This window comes from Phalacrocorax carbo, chromosome 1 (genome assembly GCF_963921805.1).
Source record: "Phalacrocorax carbo chromosome 1, bPhaCar2.1, whole genome shotgun sequence".
Lineage (NCBI taxonomy): Eukaryota > Metazoa > Chordata > Aves > Suliformes > Phalacrocoracidae > Phalacrocorax > Phalacrocorax carbo.
Window position 1 is genome coordinate 10,274,540 of NC_087513.1, and position 21,589 is coordinate 10,296,128.

Below are 21,589 nucleotides of genomic sequence, written 5' to 3' on the forward strand. Positions count from 1 at the left end.
GTGCAATAGATCCTGAACTTGCCAGTTTGCTACATTGCCAGAGTGGTACTTCTTTTTCCTCTTGATCTTTGAAGCACCCTATAGTACTTATCTCAGACTTCAATGCCGAGCTTTTAGATTTCAAAGTGGTGTCAAAAGTACCCTATCACTTGCTCTTCCATTCGATTCCATGGTTTTATATCAATCTGGCTTTGTCAAATAGCTGGCTGTTGGTCTTTATTTTCTAAAAACTGATGCTTTCAGTACCATTACGGTAACATTTAAGATATACCAAGGTATACAGGTATTCACCAGCTAATAGCTGATACTCAGAAGCAGTGAATGTCTCAGGTGATGTGATAGCGTACAGATAAATTACTATATTATTGAAATTTTGTAACACTGCTTTTAAGAATCTCAATCTCAAAAGCAGCAGTGTTGTCTGAAAGGTTTCCAGATCCAAAAGACTACTGAGAATAACCCACCAAAACTGAACTCCCAGCTGAAATGCCTTTTTTAGCTCTTTTTTCCCTCTAGTCTCAGGCCCGTATCACTGGTGGCTATAGGCTGAATGCTTCACGCTAGGAAGGTGAGACATCCTGTAGTGTTATCAGGGAAAATTACCTCTTTGAAAGGCAAGGGTTAACTGTAAAACTTCTGAGACCACCATTTCTTGTACAACATCCAGCAGAATCTGATGTGCCTGGGCTTTTAGGGCTGCCACAACATACTAAGTAAATTAAGACAAAATAGTTCCCTTTACGATTTACCTTTTAAAGTGATAGGCTGGTCTGTATTTTTGTTAGATTCCTGGATTATGGAAAGGAGTATTTTTAACATACGTTTGTATAAATAAATTTAATTTCCTGTTGGTACATTTGTGAAGTTTTCTGTTCAGGTAAGTGTAGCAACATTTGTAGGATGATTTTATTAGATGACTTGGTGTAAGAAGAAACCAGACAGCCTCTCAGGGACAGAGCTTTTTTACAGATGATCATTCAGGAAAATAGAAGAAAAGTTATCTTAAAGACTGGATTACATATTTTTCCCATTTACTCCACAGCTTTCATGAAATATTTGAAAGTATTCAATGATAATACATTATTTGTGAATATGGCCATGTATCTGGGGATTGGTGTTTATGGATTCTTTTACTGCAATTTGAGCAAATTTCAATACCCTTATAAACAGTAAAAAGTGTTCCACTGATGTCAGTGAGATTAATCATATTTCCCAGCTCTATGATAATATTTGACACACTGTAAAATCTGACAGTCGCAGGGTACAGCTCTCTTCGCTTACCCACCCCTTCAGTCTCTGTTTCCTATTCTGTTTTTCTGAAGGAACCTCCACTAAAGGCAGAAAAACCTCCATGGGAAGGGAAGGTGCAAAACCTTCCTATGAGATATTTTACAAGGACTAGTGAGTCATCAGCTCTTTCCACAAGATTGTGTAAATGGGTTGTTATTATTAATACTCAGTTCTGCTCCATTTTTGACATACTTTCAGCTTTAATTTTTCTTTGCCAGACGTGTTGGTAGAAAGCATTCTCTAAAAAAATATTCCATGTTTTCCTATTTATTACAGAAGCCATATTTCTTATTGCATTTCATTATTTGATTACTTTTTAAATACTTTTGCTAAACTTTCTGCTAATTTCTCTCCCTGCTGTTTATGTATCACAAACATGTATGCTGCAAACTCCTCCCTCACTGCTTTTAAAAAACGCTAAAATTTTGAGCCTCATACAATGTTACTCCAAGAAGGTTTTTGTTAAGAACAGTAATTATGTCAAAGTAATGATATAAAATATTTCTGAAATGTTGTCAGTAAATAAAAAAAGGAGGGTTTGCTTGTACAGAATAAAAGTACGCACCAATTAAAAAGAGTTTGAGAACAACTTCCTGACAAGGCGGCATAAAAGGTAATGTTGCAAGACTCTTCTATCTCAAGCAAATCCGTGGTTTTCATCACACCTGTGCTATCAAATACTTTCTCTTTTTACATTTTTTTTTTTTTAATGAGCAGAACTGTTTCACATCATCAATAAAGTAGTATATTATTTCAGTTGGGTACAAACCCTGTTAATACCTTATGTTGACTGAAGCTAAATTAAGTTGGAATCACATATGCTCACATGACTACTGAAAGAGGTTGTCATAACTGATGTTATCATACTGAATACCTCAGGTTGTGCTGAGGGGTTTTGCTTCCGCTTACAGATGCCTTACTGCATTTTATATTGCTGGGTTACACTGACAGATCAGTTAAAACCAGTCATTCACCCAGCCCTTTTTTTTCAGTCTTTGCTGCCATCCCTCATTAATCTTACTTTAATGGATTTTGTGTCAAGTTGCTTTACACTAGCTGTAAAAGTTAATTATAACAACAAAACCTTTTTCATAGTCTGACAAAATGGCCTCAGTTTTGTGGCCAAATATAAAAGATTTAACAAAGAAATTAAATTACAGGAGATTGGATAGGTTAGGAAATTGCTACAGGAGTGTTGTCTGCCGGATCACTCCTTGGGAACTGGCTCAGGCTGATGATCATTTCCCGATGAATGAACATCCCTCACTGAGAACTGAGATTATGGCAGAGTCCTGTCCAGATTTTTGACAAGATGTTAAGGAGGAGATTGTTTTTACAGCAACACAACCCCTTCCACACACTACAAATTCAACCTGGCAGTACAAAATTTACAAGTTTTTTCCTATTTTGAAAATAGATTATTTTTGACACAAAGGCCATATGTGTTCACAGTGTAGGCAGAAAAAAGAGTAATATATGTGTAGACAAAGGGTCCTGCTGGAGAAAGGGTCGTGCACAGATTTCTGACAGAGAAACCTTAAGAGTTTAGGTCTCAGAAGTTATATGGAGGCTGAAGACATACTTGTCAAGCCACTATTGTTCAGTTTGGGGTTTCTTGCTTTTGCCAGTCATACTACTGAAGGCTGTCCCACTTTCCCTTCAGTGAAATGTGTTTGCCTTGTTAATCGCCAGCTATTCCTCACATTCAGCCAGGGACTTGTCTCCTGCAACGTGCTGTGTCAGGAGTTTGGCTGATGGTGTTGCTGCAGCATGCTTGCTCTGCCTTCAGGACACTTTCTTGTACCCTCTAATTTCCAAGCTGCAAAGACAAAGAATATTCTATCCAGACATAATCACACATCTCTCAGCATTCTGGAAGGCCTGAGAAAATCACATTAGTGCAGAGGAACAGGTTTGGTCTCTGAGTTTTGGGTCATCTACCATAAACTGCTTGGGCATCTCCAGGGACTTGTGCTCCACCTGTGAATCTTCAGAGCTTACAAAAGTCAGGCCTGTAGCATAGCTTTGATTGCCAAAAGTGTGTAACACCCCAAATCAGAAACATCTTTTGTCTTCAGTGCCTCCATGCTCCACTTCCTCCCCTAATACATCACTTTTTAATGTAAAGACTGTGATATTTAGTTTTTGTCACTCATCCAGAGCTCTAAAGATGTAGGTTACACAGTTAAGGCACAGGCTTTCTAGTGTTTTTATTTCCAAGCATCAATGTCAAAAACTTCAGATAAATGACCGAGAGAGGAAGAAACAGACTCTTAGCTGGAACTCTCGTTAACATTTTCTGCAGAGAGGTTAAGAAATACAGAAAATTGAGATTAAAGTATTCCTAAATGGAGACAATGTGCTGCAAGCCTTCCCTTCTGTCCTGTGAAGGACACTAGTTTTCTCAGTTGCCCAATTATTCTCTCTGAGGGACAAGTAAATCAGTTGAAAATTAACAGTGTTGATAGATATACAACACCTTAAAACATAGTCAGCAGTGGAAAAGAGGTGTTAATTTTGGTTGTTGTTCTGTAAAGAGATAATAATCACCTATTTTAAATTAAATAGGGTGGGTAGATCATAAGCATTGTTTTGTGAGAAATTTAATTTACGTTGAGAATTAAGCTATAATTTTACTGAACTTTTGTATTCGCTTTTCTTCACCATGTAATTAGTCATTACAGGGAATCAAAACTATTGTTGTCTCTTTAGAACAAAGGCTTCAGAAACTGATAATTGCATCAGACATCAACATTTTCTTCCTTCTCCTTCCTGCGCAAGCTAAAATGTTACTCCCAAGAAATACCTGTACTGATCTATGCCCCTAAGGCAGAGAGATGTCAGGGTAGTGGCACTGCCTGGAGAGTTAAGCCCCCACCGAGTGCCAGCTGAGCTCTGGCCTAGCCCCTGCGGAGCCCCTGCCAAGTCGCCACCGAGCCCTGACCTAGTCCCCACCAAGCCCTGGCCTAGCCCCCACCAAGCCCCGGCCTAGCCCCGGCCTAGCCCCGGCCTAGCCCTAGCCGCCCTGCAGGGAAGCGCTGCTTCCAGCCCTGGCCATTCCTGGCCCTTCCAGAGGTGCCCCCAACAGCTCAGTCCCCTGACGCAGCCGAGTGACCGTATAGACTCCTTCACTTCTCCTGATAGCTATCCAGCCCGCGTGAGCTTATATGCCTTAGTATGTTATTAACACTCAGAGCTACACTTGCCTTGCTTTGCTTTTGTCCCAACTATAAATCAGTAATTCCTTAAAAAACCCCCACCACTTAATTCAGATTGAATGTCTCTCACAATGAGAATGATCCATTGGTGACACTCAAGGTCAAAGCACTGAAAAGCCCCAATGACTGGATTCTTGTGCTGCATATGTAAAAGTAGCACTGACGTGTGGAGGAATTTACATGTGTAAAAGATTTGTGCACCTTTTTTTTATGTGTGTCTTTTTGCTTGTTGTGTCGATATTGCATCCATATACCGAAATGATGGAAAAATGGTATGTTAAAATTATTTGTAATACATTTCATCCTTGAAAATCTGTAACCTCTATGTCACAAAAAAGTTCACACAAGTCACCACAGAAACATAACAGCCAGATTCTGCAAAGAGGAAGATTTTTTTTTCTTAATTCTGCAGTTTTGAATTAGAAAAGGAAGAATATGTATGCAATTGAAATTACAAGAAGCCATAGCTAAACCTTAAATTTATTAGCACATATTATAATCTGACTATGTCACCAAAATTCCTTTTACAAGTCTTTGAAAAATAATTAAAAAAAGAAAAAGAAACTGTCATAGCCAACACAGTATTTTAAAATTATCGTTCCTCAGCATCACTCTGGCTTGACTCAAAGACAAATCACTTGATAAATGCCATCAGTCTTTAAGATTCTTTTTGATGAGAATTTCCATTGCAACATCAATGAGTGACCATAGTGATTCTTACCCCGTGACAGCTGCTGACATCTCAATCATGCATGGTCTGCATACCACACGTCCACCTCTGCCTACTCATGGCTTTGAAAACAATGTCTTTAAATCACATCTCTACTCTGTGGTCTGTCCCTGGTACTACTCTGCATGTCAGCATCTGAAAGAAAGTTGCCACAGACCCCTCATATTAGCTCCAAAACAGCCACAAGTTATCCCTTGTGCAAAGAGCCTTCCCACCTTGAGGAAGTGGTCTGATGCCATCTGTGTGGCTGGGGAGCTTCACTGTAATCTGTGAATCCATGAGAGCTCCCGTGTTTGCCTGAGTCATTGGCAGCAAGAAGAATGTGAAAGGTGAAGAATTAAAATGAAGGGACTTTGGAAGAACACCACTAGAAGTTTTGGTGTTTTGTAAACTACAGTTGAGTGCGTAAAACCACAAGCCAGCTTAGCTCTCTCATCACCATATATTAGAATCTTTGTCCTCTGGTGTCCTTGCTGAGCGTGCCCGTGGCGGGCAGCTCTGCTGTGCACATTTGTGACTGCTGCTGCAAGTCCTCCTCTCTAGGGGTAGTAGAGCTCGCTGCGATTTTGAGTTCAGATTTTCTGAGGACAGCATTCGCTTCCCTGTGCTGGTCTCAGTGGACGGGCACTGTATGCATTTATGAAGTCCTGAGTAACTGTCTATTTTTGCTGTTGTTAAATTTTTAATTTCAGTTTCCCTAGTCCTGTTCCTCTCCTCAGGGCCCCAGTCACCCTCCAGTACTTTTCATTACATTATAGCAATTGCAGTTTTACTGAGCGTAAAATTTCCCTAGATTCCTAAAATTTTCTTGCTGTGAACTGATAAATTAGTCATTTTGACCATAAATATACAATAATAAGGGCATCCAGTTCAAACTCTTTACAAAACATTTCCTGAGAGAACTGCCCTTTGGCTCCTGTCAAGTGATGAAGCGATGACCCCAGCTTCTGTTCCTTCAGCTTACTCAATCTTGACAGCTAAAGGTAATTTCTGTGCCTTCAAGTTTATAGATCTTCATTAAAATGCTAATACAATTCAGTTAGAAATCCAGTTTCTGACTTTTATTGTTTCTTGCTTTTGGGGGGTGCGTGTTTATGCGGTTGTTGCTGCTAAAGAGTAACATTTATAAAAGAAGAAATGCAGATCGATTTTCCTTAGCTTTTTCTCAACCTGAAGTGCTGAGACAAGCAAAACATGTTTCCATTACTTAACTAAGCAAACAATGGCATATAAATCATAGAGGCAGCTGGACCAAGGTGTCATTTTTATAAAGAGCCAGATTTCTCATGAAGGACAGTTTAATGGGCTGCTGCCAGTGAAATGTCTGCGGAGCTGGTAATTGCAGGAGGGCACACAAAAAGTGGCGCTAGAAAGGTGTCGTGTGGGAGCTGAGAAATAGCCCCACAGCCAAGACAACTGGAAAAAGGAGACTGAAAAAGGTGTGTGATTTAATAATTTGCTTCTTGAGGCTGATTGTTTTAAATAAAAATCTAAGGTTTTATTTTTAGCTTGTTCACATTGGCTGCAAGATCAGAGAAGTGTTTTTAGCTGTAATTTTATTTTGATCATGTTTACGCTGTGGCATTGTTTCTCCTTTGATCATGCTTAAACACGTTTCAGGCATGTTTGTTTGATGTATGGTGCTTTTAAAAGCACTCTTCCACATTGTCTGCTTGTGTTTTTTTAAAGCATTGAGTCATTGCAGAATATTTGCCATCAAATTATTTCTTAAATTAATTTTCCCAAAACACACTTTCTGGACTTCTAACCAGTGGGAAACTGCTTTAAACAAGAAAGTATTGAATGGTTGTAACAGCATTTCTGAGTGCTTCACTGGAGAGAGTTTTAGGGTCACAGCACACCTGATAATTCATAAACAGAAACTTGAAGTCCTCTTGTCTATCCACAATAGCTGCAGTCCACTGACTTTTACAATTGTCACCAGTGGATTTGGAACACAGTCCCACTTTCCACTCAGTAAAACTTGCTTGAAGTTCATTCCAGCACTTTTTTTTGTGGCTATGTTGAATGTATGAAATAGGTCAACCCTGACTGAATTATTTTAAACTTCCCATGGGGACCCCTTGATACCAAACCTGTTTAATTTTGCAGGGTAAGGCAGGGCAGTCTCAATACTTGAGCATACACATTCTTTCTTCTGCTGCATGGGTGAGCAATTAGGAGTCAAGAAGTCCCTCGTCTGTGGACAAAATCTCGCTTCCCTTCCTCAAAGAAGAGCAATAAAAAAATGCTCCATAGTCCATGGAGAGTGCTATGTTGCGTGACTGCTGGCCATCTGGCTGATTGATTCATCATGACCCTAAACAGTTAGTTATAAGCATGGTCTGAAGCCCTGGAGTTAAATGCAAGTGTGCATCAAGCCTCAGGCAAGTCAAATAGCTCCTCTGCTAATGAAACAACAAAGAACACACTACAGCTCACTAGTTCACACTACCCATTTCTTAGCTTTATAAACTATGAAATTATCAACCCCATTTCTCTCCCTCTCTCCACACATATAATCATGATGTTGTTTTTATGATCATTATTTTAATTATGCACAAAAATAAATTTATTTCTATGTGCAACAGAACAAATGTAGCTTGTTCTTCCTCTGTTTGCTTCATTGCATAGACATAGATATGGAAGAGGGGAAAAAAAACCCAAGCACCACCAGGTAACAAAAACAAGGGTCCTATAACATGAAGAACCACTCTTTTATTGACTAAAACATATCGATTTAACCAGATAGTGAAATAGCCTGAGGTTTGCTCAGCAAGAAACACCAGTATTATTCAACAAAAACTCTTCCATGATGTACATTGAATGTGTTCTAATACAAGGCTGTGTGACTGCTTTATTTTCAGGGATGTAGCTAGGATTATTAATCACTAATTGAAAATCTGAATTCATCCCAGATGAGCACTGATAAGAAATGTATACAAAGCATATTCACACATGTTCGCCTGTGGCGTTAGTTATAGGCCGCCTTCACACACCTCTTCTCTGCTTCCGCTCTGACAGCATTATTTGAAATATATATTTTCAATTTCTTAAACTATTTTTCTAACATTCTTTTGTCATTCCTGCTTTAATGCTAGACTTTCTTACTGTTTCTAGGTTTACTTTCAAAATTATGAGAAGGAAAGAAAAGAATAATAACATACCAACCGAGGGCAAGTTTATATAACCCGTACTATATCAGCAATATTATTGACTCAAATGGAACTCCCCACAGTATCTTCATAGGCCAATGTAAAGTTAGATTTTTGATGCCTGATAATATAGTGATTTATTTTAGAATTTGATACCTTGTGATTTACAAAACCCATTGCGCTAAAAACAAATCATTCAACCATTTGGGAATGTATTTAGGTTTTGGTTGAATTATTTTTTTTTACCCTTTTCATTAAGACCTTGAGATTGTAAAAACAGTATATTCAGACAAGAGGTCCTCCAGATCCAGTAGCCCATACCACTGTCTACTAATGGGTATCCTCTATCTCTGATGTATCCTTCCACGGGCTGCAAAGCAGAAATTTCAAGCTGTATCCTTGTGTTTCTTGTGATACAAATTGCATTCAAGGCCCTGGTAGTTTGTGTATAAAATAACAGATATTTACCATGGTACAGTATAGTCTAGATATTATTTATCTTGGGTCTTGTGTCAGTGTAACATGAAGGCTATACATGCATTCTAGAAAGAAAGGAAGTGAATATAGTAGCTTAAGTTACTGGGGTTTGGGGTGGAGAGCTTAAGCTGCTTACAGATTTTTGGTGTTTTCACATGTCTAGAAAGATTTATTTTAATAAACAATAGATAATAGACACAGTTCCAGAGATCTATTCTGTGGCCTGTGTTGTTCAACATGTTCATAAATAACCTGAAAAAGAAGTTGAGCAGCAGGATGAGAAAATTTTTCACACGATACTAAGTTATTCAGCATAGGGAGACAAAGGGATACTGTGAAGAATAACAAAAGGATCTTATGCAACTGGGTAGCTAAGCAATCAAATGGCAAATTAAATTATCCTTGATGAATGATGTAGTGATAAACCATGGGGAAAACCATGAGGAAAACATGCCTGTCTTCACATATAAAACGATGGGCTGCAGACTGAACGTTACCAATGAAGAGTGAGGTTCTGGGGTTATGGCACATAAAGTTCCATGAAAATTTCAGATTACTGCTTAGGAACTGTCAAATCCATATGAAATGTTAGGAATTAATAGAAAAAGAACAGAGAATTCCACAAAGAGCATTGCTATAGGGCTTGTATAAAAGTACAATTCATCCACATCTTGAACACATTGGGTATTTCCAATACAGTAATTAAGAGGCACCAAGTGAAATTAGTAAGATCAATGTTCAAAACATGAAATCAGAATTAGGTTTTAGTTCATTAGATTTTGTGCATGAGGAGCAAAATCCAAAATGACGTTATGAATGCTGGAAGTTTGCATAGGTTCAGGAAGAGTCTAGACAGATAGCTGGTTGAAAAATCTATTGAGAGTTACTAAACTTGCAGAAAGCAACCAAACTCAGGGAATCAGCTACACTGAAAATAGTTGGAGAAAGGGAGATTGTTCTGGGAAAATATTATTTGTACTTACCATATTCCTTCTTTGTCCCAGATAATTACTTCTAGACAATGTTGGAGTCTGTATATTGATCTAAGTAAACCTTGGTCAAAGTATGGTCATTCTGCTGCATTGTGTATATACACACACACACAGAGTATACAAGAATATATATATACACACACACACACAAAGTTATGCAGTATGTACTCATAAAATAGAAGCATCTAAACGCATACATGCATATATATATGTATAAAAATATATAAAAATATATCAGAATATGTTGCTTACAAACCCTGCCATCCTTAATAAGGCAATGGTTTTCACAGGACAGCTAGTGCAAACTGGCAAAACAAAGTACAGTTCATTATTTCCATGACTATATAGCAATAAACATACACTGAAAAGATGTTAATGCATGGCACTAAAATAGCTTATAATTTCACATAAGAACAGGACTCTGAGTAGTTAAATATAGTTCACAGTTAATTATCCCAGCAGGATGTAAAATGGTTATAAAACAGATTGGTAAATCTGTTGGATATGCCTTCTTTTCCAAATATAGTGAAAGATACCAGCTGAAGTATCTCTGTAAAATACAGTGATGAGCCAGATTCACCACTGGTATGAATTTACTGTTATGATTTCCATAAAATTTTCTCCCAAAATGTCTTTCCACCATTTTTTACATAACCGATCAGTATGTCTCCATTTTATGTGTCTTCATTTGTTGATGTACCTTCTTTATCATCAAATAATGTTTTCACTCTAATTGTCAAGAAATAAAGGCTTTCTATGAAAAAAAATATTTTAAAAATTGACAAGACACAGTATTTCAACAACTTGAAACTCACAAATGTATTTCGCTTTTGAAAATGAGACAAAAACGTTGGGATTTTGGGTATAGTGTGGAAGTAGACAATATCAATCAAAATTGTATTTTTTTAACTCCTTTTTACAGTAACACATTGATTTTCTAGATGTAAAATTCTTTCATTATAGATTCTTCATTGTTGCTAAAGTTAGGAATATGACATTTGTCTCAATAATTGTCTCCTTCTGTGTGTGACACATAAAGAAATGCAGAAAGATTATTGACCAAAGTCATAACATCCAAAGAAACATGAAAAATGTCAGTAATAAATACATGGAATTAGGAAGCTATCCTGTAATGCTATACAACCACTTGTAAAGAGATTTCATGAATGTTTAACTGCTCCCATAATAAAGTTAAGGTCTGTTTGTTAAATATCTGTAGCAAACACCTCTATGTATTAAAGATAAGAGGAATGTAACTACCTGTCACATGTTAATGGCTGATGATGTACCTAACAGATATATTTGCCGTTTGATGCAAATATTGATTCTTGGGAAGCAAGTTCACAATTCATTTATATAAGGAAGGCAAGTGATTCAGTTCATGGAGTAGTAACGTACAACGGCATTGTCATCTCAGATCCTAGGTTTATTAGTGCTCACCTGATACCAGAGAGCGACAATCCAGAAGATGACAAAATCTATTTCTTCTTCCGTGAAAATGCAATTGACGGAGAGCACACTGGAAAAGCCACTCATGCCCGAATAGGGCAGATCTGCAAGGTAAAATGATGACTTCTTGGTGTGGGATTGGGTACACTTGCAGGGTGCTTTGCGAGTGATTTTAGAAACTTCATTTTCTTGCCTGTAAACTATTCAGTATTAACGCTGTCATTGTACTCAAACTGAGATCATCCCAAGTGAAAAATAGGGAATAACACACCCAGCGTTATACTATTCAGTTCTTCTCTGTTTGGGGAAGCTTCACAAACTACGATGTTTTGTCATAGGCATCTTCTGAGGCTTAGAATGTGTCTGCAAAATCTTTTACAGGAAATGTGATACTTCCAGGTAGGCCAAAAACATTTGGAGAATTTGATTTTTAAAGGAATGTTAATACCTTTCCATTTGCACATTAGTGAAAATCTTTAAAACAGAGGCAAAGGAAGATTTGATGAAAAGGTTGTTTAAGTTAGCTGTAGAAATGGGCAACCATTCAGAAGACATTTAATGACTGCAGATTGAATCATTCATCCACACTGATAAGCGTCTAAATATTTTTCTGACAGACTTTTAAAAAGATTTCTACAAATGAAATTATATTAATAAAAGTAGCTTTGGCAAGTATTATGTTTACAGTAGAATTTCATGTTAATTCATAAGCACAATTTCAATTAATCTCGTCAAATCCAGAGGCAGCTGCTTGAAAACCAATTGCCCCATAAATATGGAGTCCTTGGTGCACTTTATTCATAAGTTTTGCAGCTGAACAACTGATCCCACTGTTCTGGTGTTTTTATCTACTTCGTTCCTACCCAGTTAATAAACCCCTCCAGCTTTTCCAGGACATGGCAGCTTGGGAACTCTGGAGCAAAATGTTCTGCCTGTCTGATTTCTCTAGTGTTATATATGTATTACAATATATAAAGAGGTTTGGGGTTTTTTGGTTGTTTTTTTTTTAATTATGTGCTGCTGTGAAATATGTAACAATACAATGTGAAAAAAACAATTCAGAATTATTGTTTTTAACAACATAATAAAGCTTTTGTATGTAGAAAGTGAATTATTTTCTCTGGTTTCTGTAAGGAACATCTTGTGGTTATTTACTATATTTCCTCTGTACTTTGTTGAAACTTCAAACAAAGACTGTTACTAGATATTAATGCAAAATACTTTTTTTATTAGAATGACTTTGGTGGGCATAGGAGCCTTGTTAACAAATGGACAACTTTCCTCAAAGCACGTCTGATTTGTTCTGTGCCGGGACCCAATGGCATTGACACACACTTTGATGAACTACGTAAGTGGCAGTAATGGCTTTGAATACAGAAATGTTTTCAGGTATTATCCATAAGTATTTAACTTAGTTTTCTTTTCTGTCTCTTGTTACTGTTACAGAGGATGTGTTCCTAATGAACTCGAAAGACCCTAAAAATCCTATAGTCTATGGAGTGTTCACAACTTCCAGGTACAGAACATATCATTTTACTTGCATGGAAACTTGGGTGGCTGCTTGTTTTAAAGAGGTCTCTTTGTTAAAAATGTTTCTAGGAAACAAAATTTTCTTAACCTTTGAACTGAGAAGTCAGTGGCAGTAAGAAGCAATGAATTAGGTTTCTTTTCATATGAGCAATGTACATCATCACTCTGAAGCTAGTAATCACAAAGACTATCAGTTTCTCAGGCTGTTCTTGCCATTGAATTGGCTTTTTATAGCAGGGATCAGAATTTGTAGCCCTTTCCACACAGATCTGGAAAAACAACACAAGCAGAAATATGCCTGTTTGGGGGCAGGGTGAAATAGAAAATCTGTGGTGTAAGGAATTGTCTACTCGAGGAGGTATTAGCAAAAAATATTGCTGAAATCTGGAAAGTTTAACGTCTTTCAAAAGTTCTGTTATTGAATCACATATAACTGTGACCTGAATGTTTTGGTTACATTGTGCTTTCACCAAGAACAAAATTATACTTGTAGCTTTGGCCTGAGGAAGGTTTGCAGTACTGGTTGCATTGCCACATTTATCTGTGAAGGACGAAAGCTTTAGTTTCTAAACAGAAAGTTATCTAGTGATAACCAGGCATAGAAGAGGGAGATTTACAATTATTCACTGCTTCTGTAAGAAATCTCAAGGTAAGAAACAACACTGAAGCTTGCGCGTGCACTGCCCAAATGATGGAAGAGACTGCTAAAAAAAACCAGAAAAATGCGAAGTGTAGGAAAGAATTGAATAGTCCTCTAGGGAGAGCCCTGTTGAAGTTTACTCAGACTGGGGCTTTGGCCTTCTGGGGACAATATGTTTTAAATAGTGGAATAGCAGCCATCTGCTTAGGAAAATGACTGAGAGATCGTATCAGTTATGCTGAACTTTCACAGGAGGTGAGTTAGGATTGCTCTGAGAGCATGTCAGAGTTTTGATAATCAGCACATGCAATAAATTAGAAAGCAACAAGCTGCTATTCCCATAGCTCTACCACCCGATTAAACTGACTGATAATTTAAAGAACCTGATCTGATTTCTTCTCCCCTCATTTTTAGTAATATCTTCAAGGGGTCAGCAGTGTGTATGTACAGCATGACTGATGTGAGGAGGGTTTTTCTTGGTCCCTATGCCCACCGAGATGGCCCAAACTACCAGTGGGTTCCCTACCAAGGGCGAGTGCCATATCCGCGGCCAGGAACTGTAAGTACCCTAAGAAATACAGTAATCTAAAAAGGGAAAACTATGGAAAATATTTTCACACATTACATGGTCCTTGAGCTGACACCCAGGAAGGAAACTGAAAAAGATAATGAAATGGATAAGGTGGCAGAAGGGAAAGCTAACAATTCTTCCACGTCCAAAAGATACTGATTTTCTTGTAGAGTATGAAACTGCAATAGAAACTTCATTTGGATTGTAATTTTGGCATTCACGTTAACAACTTCAGCAGAAGTTTGAGCAATGGCTGGAGACCTCTACTGAAAGTCAAACGTTTAATAAATTACTCTGCTTTATCCTTGGAATTTGTCTTTGTTCCAAATATTGGCTGAGCCATTCTTAGTGAGAATGAACAAAAAACAGAACATCTGCCTGACTGTTAAGAAAATGTCAATTGTTCTCGACATTAAATCTAGTACAGTAAGACAGATATTTCTGCAGTGGACGATACAGTGACTATAATAATTTCTAACTTCCACTGGCATTTTTTTTAAATCCATGCTTCTTCTACCTGTTTCTCTGTTCCTAGTTTATGAACGACTGAAATGACAGTGTATATAAGACATCCATATTTACAATACCCAACTGGTGTCATCACATTCTAGAAATATTTAATGGCCTCTGAAATTACAAGTAGTCTAAGAAGATGGGATATTTATGAAAAAAGCATTAATTGTATACATTGGGGTAGCTCCTTAGCTAGTATAAATCAGCTTGACCTATTGAAACTCTGAAATAATATTGCTGAAGATTAAATGTATGTGTACACATGAATACATATAAACATATAAATATACATGTAAGTAATATATCTTTTTGTAATATTCTTTTAAACGTCTCCTTAAATACGAGGCACGAAACAAAGCAGGAATAATTTTGATCCTTTCTTTTAAATCATCAGATTTTTTACCTTTGTCTGGTATGTTTTGAAATTGTTCTTTCAAACCTGATCTTTCAACTGACCTCCAATAGTTAGACAATATACATGCTCAGCCTAATGAAAATGACTTCCTAAGTAAAAGAAAACAGTGGCTCCCTGACAGCCAGATTCCTCACCACCCCTCGCACCCTCACTACAACAGCTAAACGGATTCCTAATTTTTTCCAGAGTTAAAATACAAGCTCTGCAGCATAAAAGAGTTTTCATTTCTCATTTGATGCTGAACTTTTTTTTTTTTAAATTTACTATAGTTAATGCTGATATGTCAGAAGTTATATTGTTTTACATCCCTGTGGGAAATGTGAATGAGTAGGTATTTTTGGTATTTCTTGTGAAGCTAATATCATCTCGTCAGTCAGACAGACTTAATAAATTAGTGTTCATTATTCTGTTTATTTATGTTCATCTTTGATCCCAGTATTGATTAACCTTTCTAAACAAAAACAAATAATGGATAGTATGTAAAACTACAGACAAAGAAGAATGTTACATGTTTCTATTAGAGAAATAGACTGAGATACAGATCTGACCGCTGCACAGTGGCTCTGTCCTCAGCAGAGATCGGATGCAGCTCTGTTGAGATTCTGAATGCACAACTCAAATATTTGCCCTAGAGACTGGCAACACAGCTCTGCCTGCCTCAGAGCCTGTGGGTTATTCCAAGACTTGTCTGAGGGTCCTGAACTGAGATCCAAATGGGAAAAAAATAACTTGATCAAATTCTCAATGACAAGCAGAACAGGGACCTCAGTTCATCCACTAAGTGTCTAAGTGACCTAAGCCACCAGGTCTTCTGCCAAAATAGGGAAATACAGTTCAGTCACATATACTTTTTTTCTGGCTACCCTCTCAGAATGCATTTTACCCATACAATTTCACCATAACATACTAAGATTCACAAAGAAAGTGTGAAGATGTTCAGATTTCATTGTAAATATTTTTCTTGTTTAAGGGCAAATGTGATCCCAAATTATACAATAGCCCTGCAGTCACATCATGGAGTACAAGAGGGCATGCCACTGTAAATGATGTTAATTAAAGAGTGGCTGAGGCATCAGTTTCTCCTAGCCCACTGCCAGTGACTCTAATCCTGGTGTCTACCACTTTGAAAAATATTTTTTTCCTCACAGTTGCTAAAATCATTCTGTTGTATTAGTAGGATAAAACTGAATTTTAAAATGAGAAACATTTCTGGCTGAAAAGAATATTTTTGTTTCTAAAGTGATAAAATGGGGTGAAATTTCAATGTTGAGAATAAAGAAGAAATGCTTTTGAAGTTCCTTTAGAAGTCTGACTTGCGGCTTCCTTTTCCAAGAAACAGGGAAAAGGAAGGGAGAAACAAAACCTGAGCTTTGTAGAGTGATTCAGTTCCAGATCTCACTGCAGTTAAACAGTACTGAATTATCTGAGGAATTTAATAAGTGAGGTGCCAGTAAAGTTCTTGAGCATCTGTTGACTTGCCCAGTGTAACTAAAGAAAAAAGAAAGTTAATGGTTCTTTGAGAAGTCAGAAAACTGTGTAAACAATTCTGTATCAGCTTCACATTTAACTAAGCATTTGCCAGGAATTTTCCTTTAAGATCTACAGAATTTTTTTTTTAACCTTTTAACAATATTTGGGAGAGGAGGGAGGATTTTTGTATGTACCTCATCTTGGATGAGGCACCTCATCCTGAATTCATACCTGACTTCCTGTGAATTCTTCTACAGAGCTCACTCAAGTTTTCTCTGCTTCATGGTACCAAGAGTCTTCAGTTATGACCAAAGCACTTTTTGTCTTACCAAAATGTAGCTATTGATTCATTCTGTTGTATTTCCTAATAGGCCAGTTAGGGGATAGCCTAGTTATCTCCTCCTGTCTGATCAAAACCCCTGACATAGCATACTGGGGACAAACAACTGGAAGTGGATGTTAAAGGCAAGGGTTCTTTGGCCCTACTTGAATCCAAGATCAAGCTCATTTCTCCAAACTTTTTCAGGATATTTATATTCATGCCTATCCTTTGGCACCTGAAAACTTTCTACTTCCTTGCTATCGGTGGGATTGATTAGGTATATAAACATGAGTCCTGATGAAGCACCTTGCCGATTAGCTTGACCTAGACCTACTAATATCAAAAGCGCTCCTGTCATTAGCTTCAGGGATAATGCCTTTGTTGCGTATCCTGGTTTTGTGACCAAACTTAACTAAACACGACAGGACTTTCCTCCTCAGGACGACCCTTCCCTTCCCTTCCCTTCCCTTCCCTTCCCTTCCCTTCCCTTCCCTTCCCTTCCCTTCCCTTCCCTTCCCTTCCCTTCCCTTCCCTTCCCTTCCCTTCCCTTCCCTTCCCTTCCCTTCCCTTCCCTTCCCTTCCCTTCCCTTCCCTTCCCTTCCCTTCCCTTCCCTTCCCTTCCCTTCCCTTCCCTTCCCTTCCCTTCCCTTCCCTCCACTCCATTCCCCTTCCCTCCTCTCCCCTTCCCTTCCCATTTCCCATTCCCCATCTCCATTCCATTCCATTCCATCCCATCTCTGACTTTATGAGAGTCAGATTCCTCTGCAAGCAATTTGGACTATGGATGGGCGAAATCTCCCCTTCTGATGGTGACCATTTCAATCCACTGAAAAGGGAGGGATTTCTAGCACGGAGAGTTTGATTTCATCTCAGTCAGTTTCCTAAAGTGGGGTGGGATGAATGCGAGCCACAGCCTAGTTGAGGTATCCACTTTAAACTTTAGATGTAAAGACACAAATTTACTGTCATTTTTTTATTCTCAGAAGAGAAGGGTGTCCAAGGAGTAATCTGGTTTTCAGAATTGGGAATCTCACATACTCACAGGAGTATGACACTAATTCTAGTTTTATAATTTTTCTGCAGAAAAACATTGGTCAACATTGCTGCAAGTAAAACCCTTTGTTAGGAAATGAGACAGAAAGTAAATATTCAAGCAGTTGAAACATAGCTGAAATTAGTTTACTTAAAATTGAAATGAATATTCATTCACTGTTTTTTTAGTGTTTGCCCAGCTGCAATTAACAATACTTAGTTCTCGTGTAGTGATTTTTATACTTAAAGCACTTTACATATATTATCTAATTAATCATTATCTAATTAATCTGAGTAGTATTGAACTGTAGTTAGAATATTAATAGAGATGTAAAGCAAACAAAATTGAAGAATTTTAAATACAATTTTTGAGACAGACAATGGTTTGGCCAATGGTTATAAAAAAAAACCTATCTGATTTTCTCTTTGTAATATTTCTGTACAAGACAGCAAGAATATATAACAATAAAAAGGCTGAAAAATGTTGACACTATAAAGTACATAACTAGCTTGCTTTCTGCTTAGTCTGCTCCCCATGTATTAATCAAATATTCTCCCTCCCTCCCTTCCTCCCTTCCATACCATGTAATGGAACAGAATGCGGGAATTTGCTTACTAACAAATATGCCAAAAAGGGACAATTTACACTTTATATGCCCACCCTGGAAGCGTCCAGCGTCCCTTTGCTGAGTATAACAACTACCTCTTTTGAAAATATTGATTTTTAAATTTATTTTCTGATGAATTATTAATAATTTGTATCAAGGTGATAGCAAAGACAATTGATTTCTTCTGCTGAGCATCCTGCAAGGTCTGGATTCTTGGTTAATAAGATGTTGTCCTCTAGGTTCTTAATTTAATTGGAAGATATTCTATATCTGGATATAAAGGGCAAATTATCTAAGGCATTTTAACACCAGCTGTTGATATTTCAGGTTGAAATGCTGCAAACATAATTACTGTCAACTGGATTTCAGAGTTTTATATGTCTTAAGTAGGTATGTCTGAACAGATTTGGAGAGGAGGACACCAAGTTCTTTGCCGAGTATCTTTGGACTGGTGATTTAATGCCATTGTGGCTCGTTTTCTCCATCCATTCAACATTACTAACACACTACTAATGCTTATGTTAGAGTAAACTCTAATTGTTCATAAAACACCAATTCTACAGAAGAATTCGGGGCAAATGGTGGCAATTAGCCACAGTCCTCAAGCCTCCCCATGGGGACATGTGGTAGGTGAAAGCGGAGGAATAGTCTTCTGGCTACCAAAGCCATGATCTTACCTCTCTTCCCTTTTCAGCCTGTATTTTTTGCTCACATTGGGAAATGTGAACCCTCTGCTCTTCACAGATTAGAAGCAAAACTGTCTGACCCACCCATGGCTATGTAAGGGGGCAAAGGGACTCTTTTACTTCATGGGGACCAGATTAATCCGAAGGGGACACCAACTTCTCTGTTACTGCGCAGTACACGACAGTGAGGAGTTAGTTCTTTAGAGAGACTTGTCTCCCCTAACTGTTCACATGGACATTCTTATCAGCAACACTCACAGAAGACTTTCTTCAGAATCAATGGAGAGAAAAGTGATACATTTAGGACATGACTAATTTGATTTGATTTAGTGTAACAGGATCCATGTTATTGGGACTACATGGATGACACAAGCTTGTTGAGACAAGCAGGAGTTTGAAAATCAGTAGAACATGGAATTATCCCAGCATTTAAGGATTTGGTTCCTCAGAGAGGAATTGGCTTCCACTCAATTTCTGAAGACAATACTTTGAAACTGAGATGGTGGCATAATTAATTAATTTTCTGTTGTACACATAACCAAATACTGAAATTGCTTGCCTCATATTGAATGATTTCAGATAATTCAGGATTTCTTCCTTCTACCAATTAAATACTAATCAGTAAATGACTGAAAATCCTTTTGCACTGCATAGTACTAGGAAAAATTATGTATAAGGATCATTTACATTCTGTTAACCATATTGATTTAAATCCAAAATGAAAAAAAAATATACTTTTAGTGGCACAATTAACTTCTGCTGTCTGTCATGAAACACTTAGATCCCCCGTCATATTTAATTATAGACTGCAGTAGTTGGGATAATTGTAATGAAATGGATCTCTAATATGTTTCTAGTGATCGATAATAAAATGTAAAACACTTCCTTTATTTTTTTCAGTGTCCCAGTAAAACATTTGGAGGCTTTGATTCCACCAAGGACCTTCCTGATGAAGTTATAACATTTGCGCGAAGTCATCCAGCCATGTACAACCCGGTATTCCCCATCAACAACCGTCCAATCATGATCAAAACAGACGTGGATTACCAGTTCACACAGATAGTAGTAGATCGAGTAGATGCAGAAGATGGCCAATATGATGTGATGTTCATTGGCACAGGTAAGAAATCTTGAACCTACACTGTATGCTCAAGGCATTATGGAGACGTAGATCAGATAAAATTTCATACTCTGAAAGACGGAACACTGACAGAACAGTGTATACCTGTGAAACTTTGGGGCAAGTCTCAAAACTGCATGTGGGGAGGTCTTTGTTGCATATATTTATTGTAACAGGTTCAGGCCGTGGCCTGCATAGCTTAATTCTTTAGGACCTTTGCCAGCTGGATTAAGATCAAACCACTCTCTTTTCAACTACTGTTATTAGGGAATTTTATTAGAAATATCTTGCCTTGTTAATTATAATTTAGTATTAAAATGCAGGTCTTGAGGTACCCATTTTGAAGTACAGCATAAGAAGCATTAGCATGAATGAGGCAAGTATCCAGGTAAGGGAAATGTCTTGTGTGCCTTTCAAGTATTTCAAGTATTGCCTTAAGATTCTCAGCTCTTTAGCCAGAAGAGTACATCATTTGACTTAAGATGAAAATCTCTGGCACATACAAAGTGTTTTAAGAAGAGCTGATATTCAGATAGAAACTTGATATCCCTTCCAAAGCATTTGGAGAATCATTCAGCATGGGCATTTTATCAGAATTGGAAATATGCACTCGGAAAAGACATCTTTTCCAGGAAGGTAATAATAAGAAATAACAGTGGCCAGAAATTAGCTGATATGCATTTATGTAGGATCAGGGACTTCAGAACTATGCTGACTAGCAGTTGGTGGATCTACTTCTTCACCTTTGAAGATTTTCCATTAGTTGACTGGTGTTTCAGTTATGCTGAATAAATGTATTTGAAACTTCTATTGAACATAATTGCTAGTAATTAGACATTGGCATCATGAAGGCAAAACAAATCAAACCAAACCAAAACCCCACTGCTTCTTTTCAGCTTTAGACCAAAAAATAACTGCCTGGCTGTCTGTCGTAGTCCAATTTTTGACTTGCTTTAAGTACAGTTTTGGTGCTCTAGACCTGGGGTCAGATTTCCAAAGCAATAAATCTCAAGGTCTGTTTCATGTTGATGCCTGAAATATATTTCAAGTAAACTGAGAGCTGATGAAGCTTTGTGTACCAAACACAGTGCATGTGTAGCAATTCAGAACATTTACTGAAGGAAATGCAGCTCTGCAGAAAGTGTTCCAGCTCTTTAAAGCTGTGAACTGAGTTATTAGATACCAGTGCTACAATATGTTCTTGCATAAAACATTGAAAAGTAGTTTCATATGATTTTACACAACACATATATTTTCCATCACACATTAGAGACTTCAATACCATCTACAATTGGCAGTGTTTTGTGCCTTTCAACAAGTCTTCTATGCCCTGATTCAGCCCAGAAAAAAAATTAACGGCAATACTCCCCT

The 21,589-nt window shown here is 37.6% G+C and overlaps 1 protein-coding gene across 3 annotated transcripts in view; it reads left to right on the forward strand.

Annotated features, from left to right (window-relative positions):
• The window catches only part of SEMA3A (semaphorin 3A), a 339,609-nt gene that overhangs the window by 288,644 nt on the left and 29,376 nt on the right, over positions 1–21,589 (forward strand). For all 3 annotated transcript variants that reach the window (XM_064443796.1, XM_064443787.1, XM_064443803.1), the window contains 5 exons: positions 11,280–11,422; positions 12,545–12,659; positions 12,758–12,827; positions 13,896–14,040; positions 19,999–20,218. In XM_064443796.1, coding sequence (XP_064299866.1) covers positions 11,280–11,422; positions 12,545–12,659; positions 12,758–12,827; positions 13,896–14,040; positions 19,999–20,218 — 693 coding nt within the window. The remainder of the gene's footprint in view (positions 1–11,279; positions 11,423–12,544; positions 12,660–12,757; positions 12,828–13,895; positions 14,041–19,998; positions 20,219–21,589) is intronic.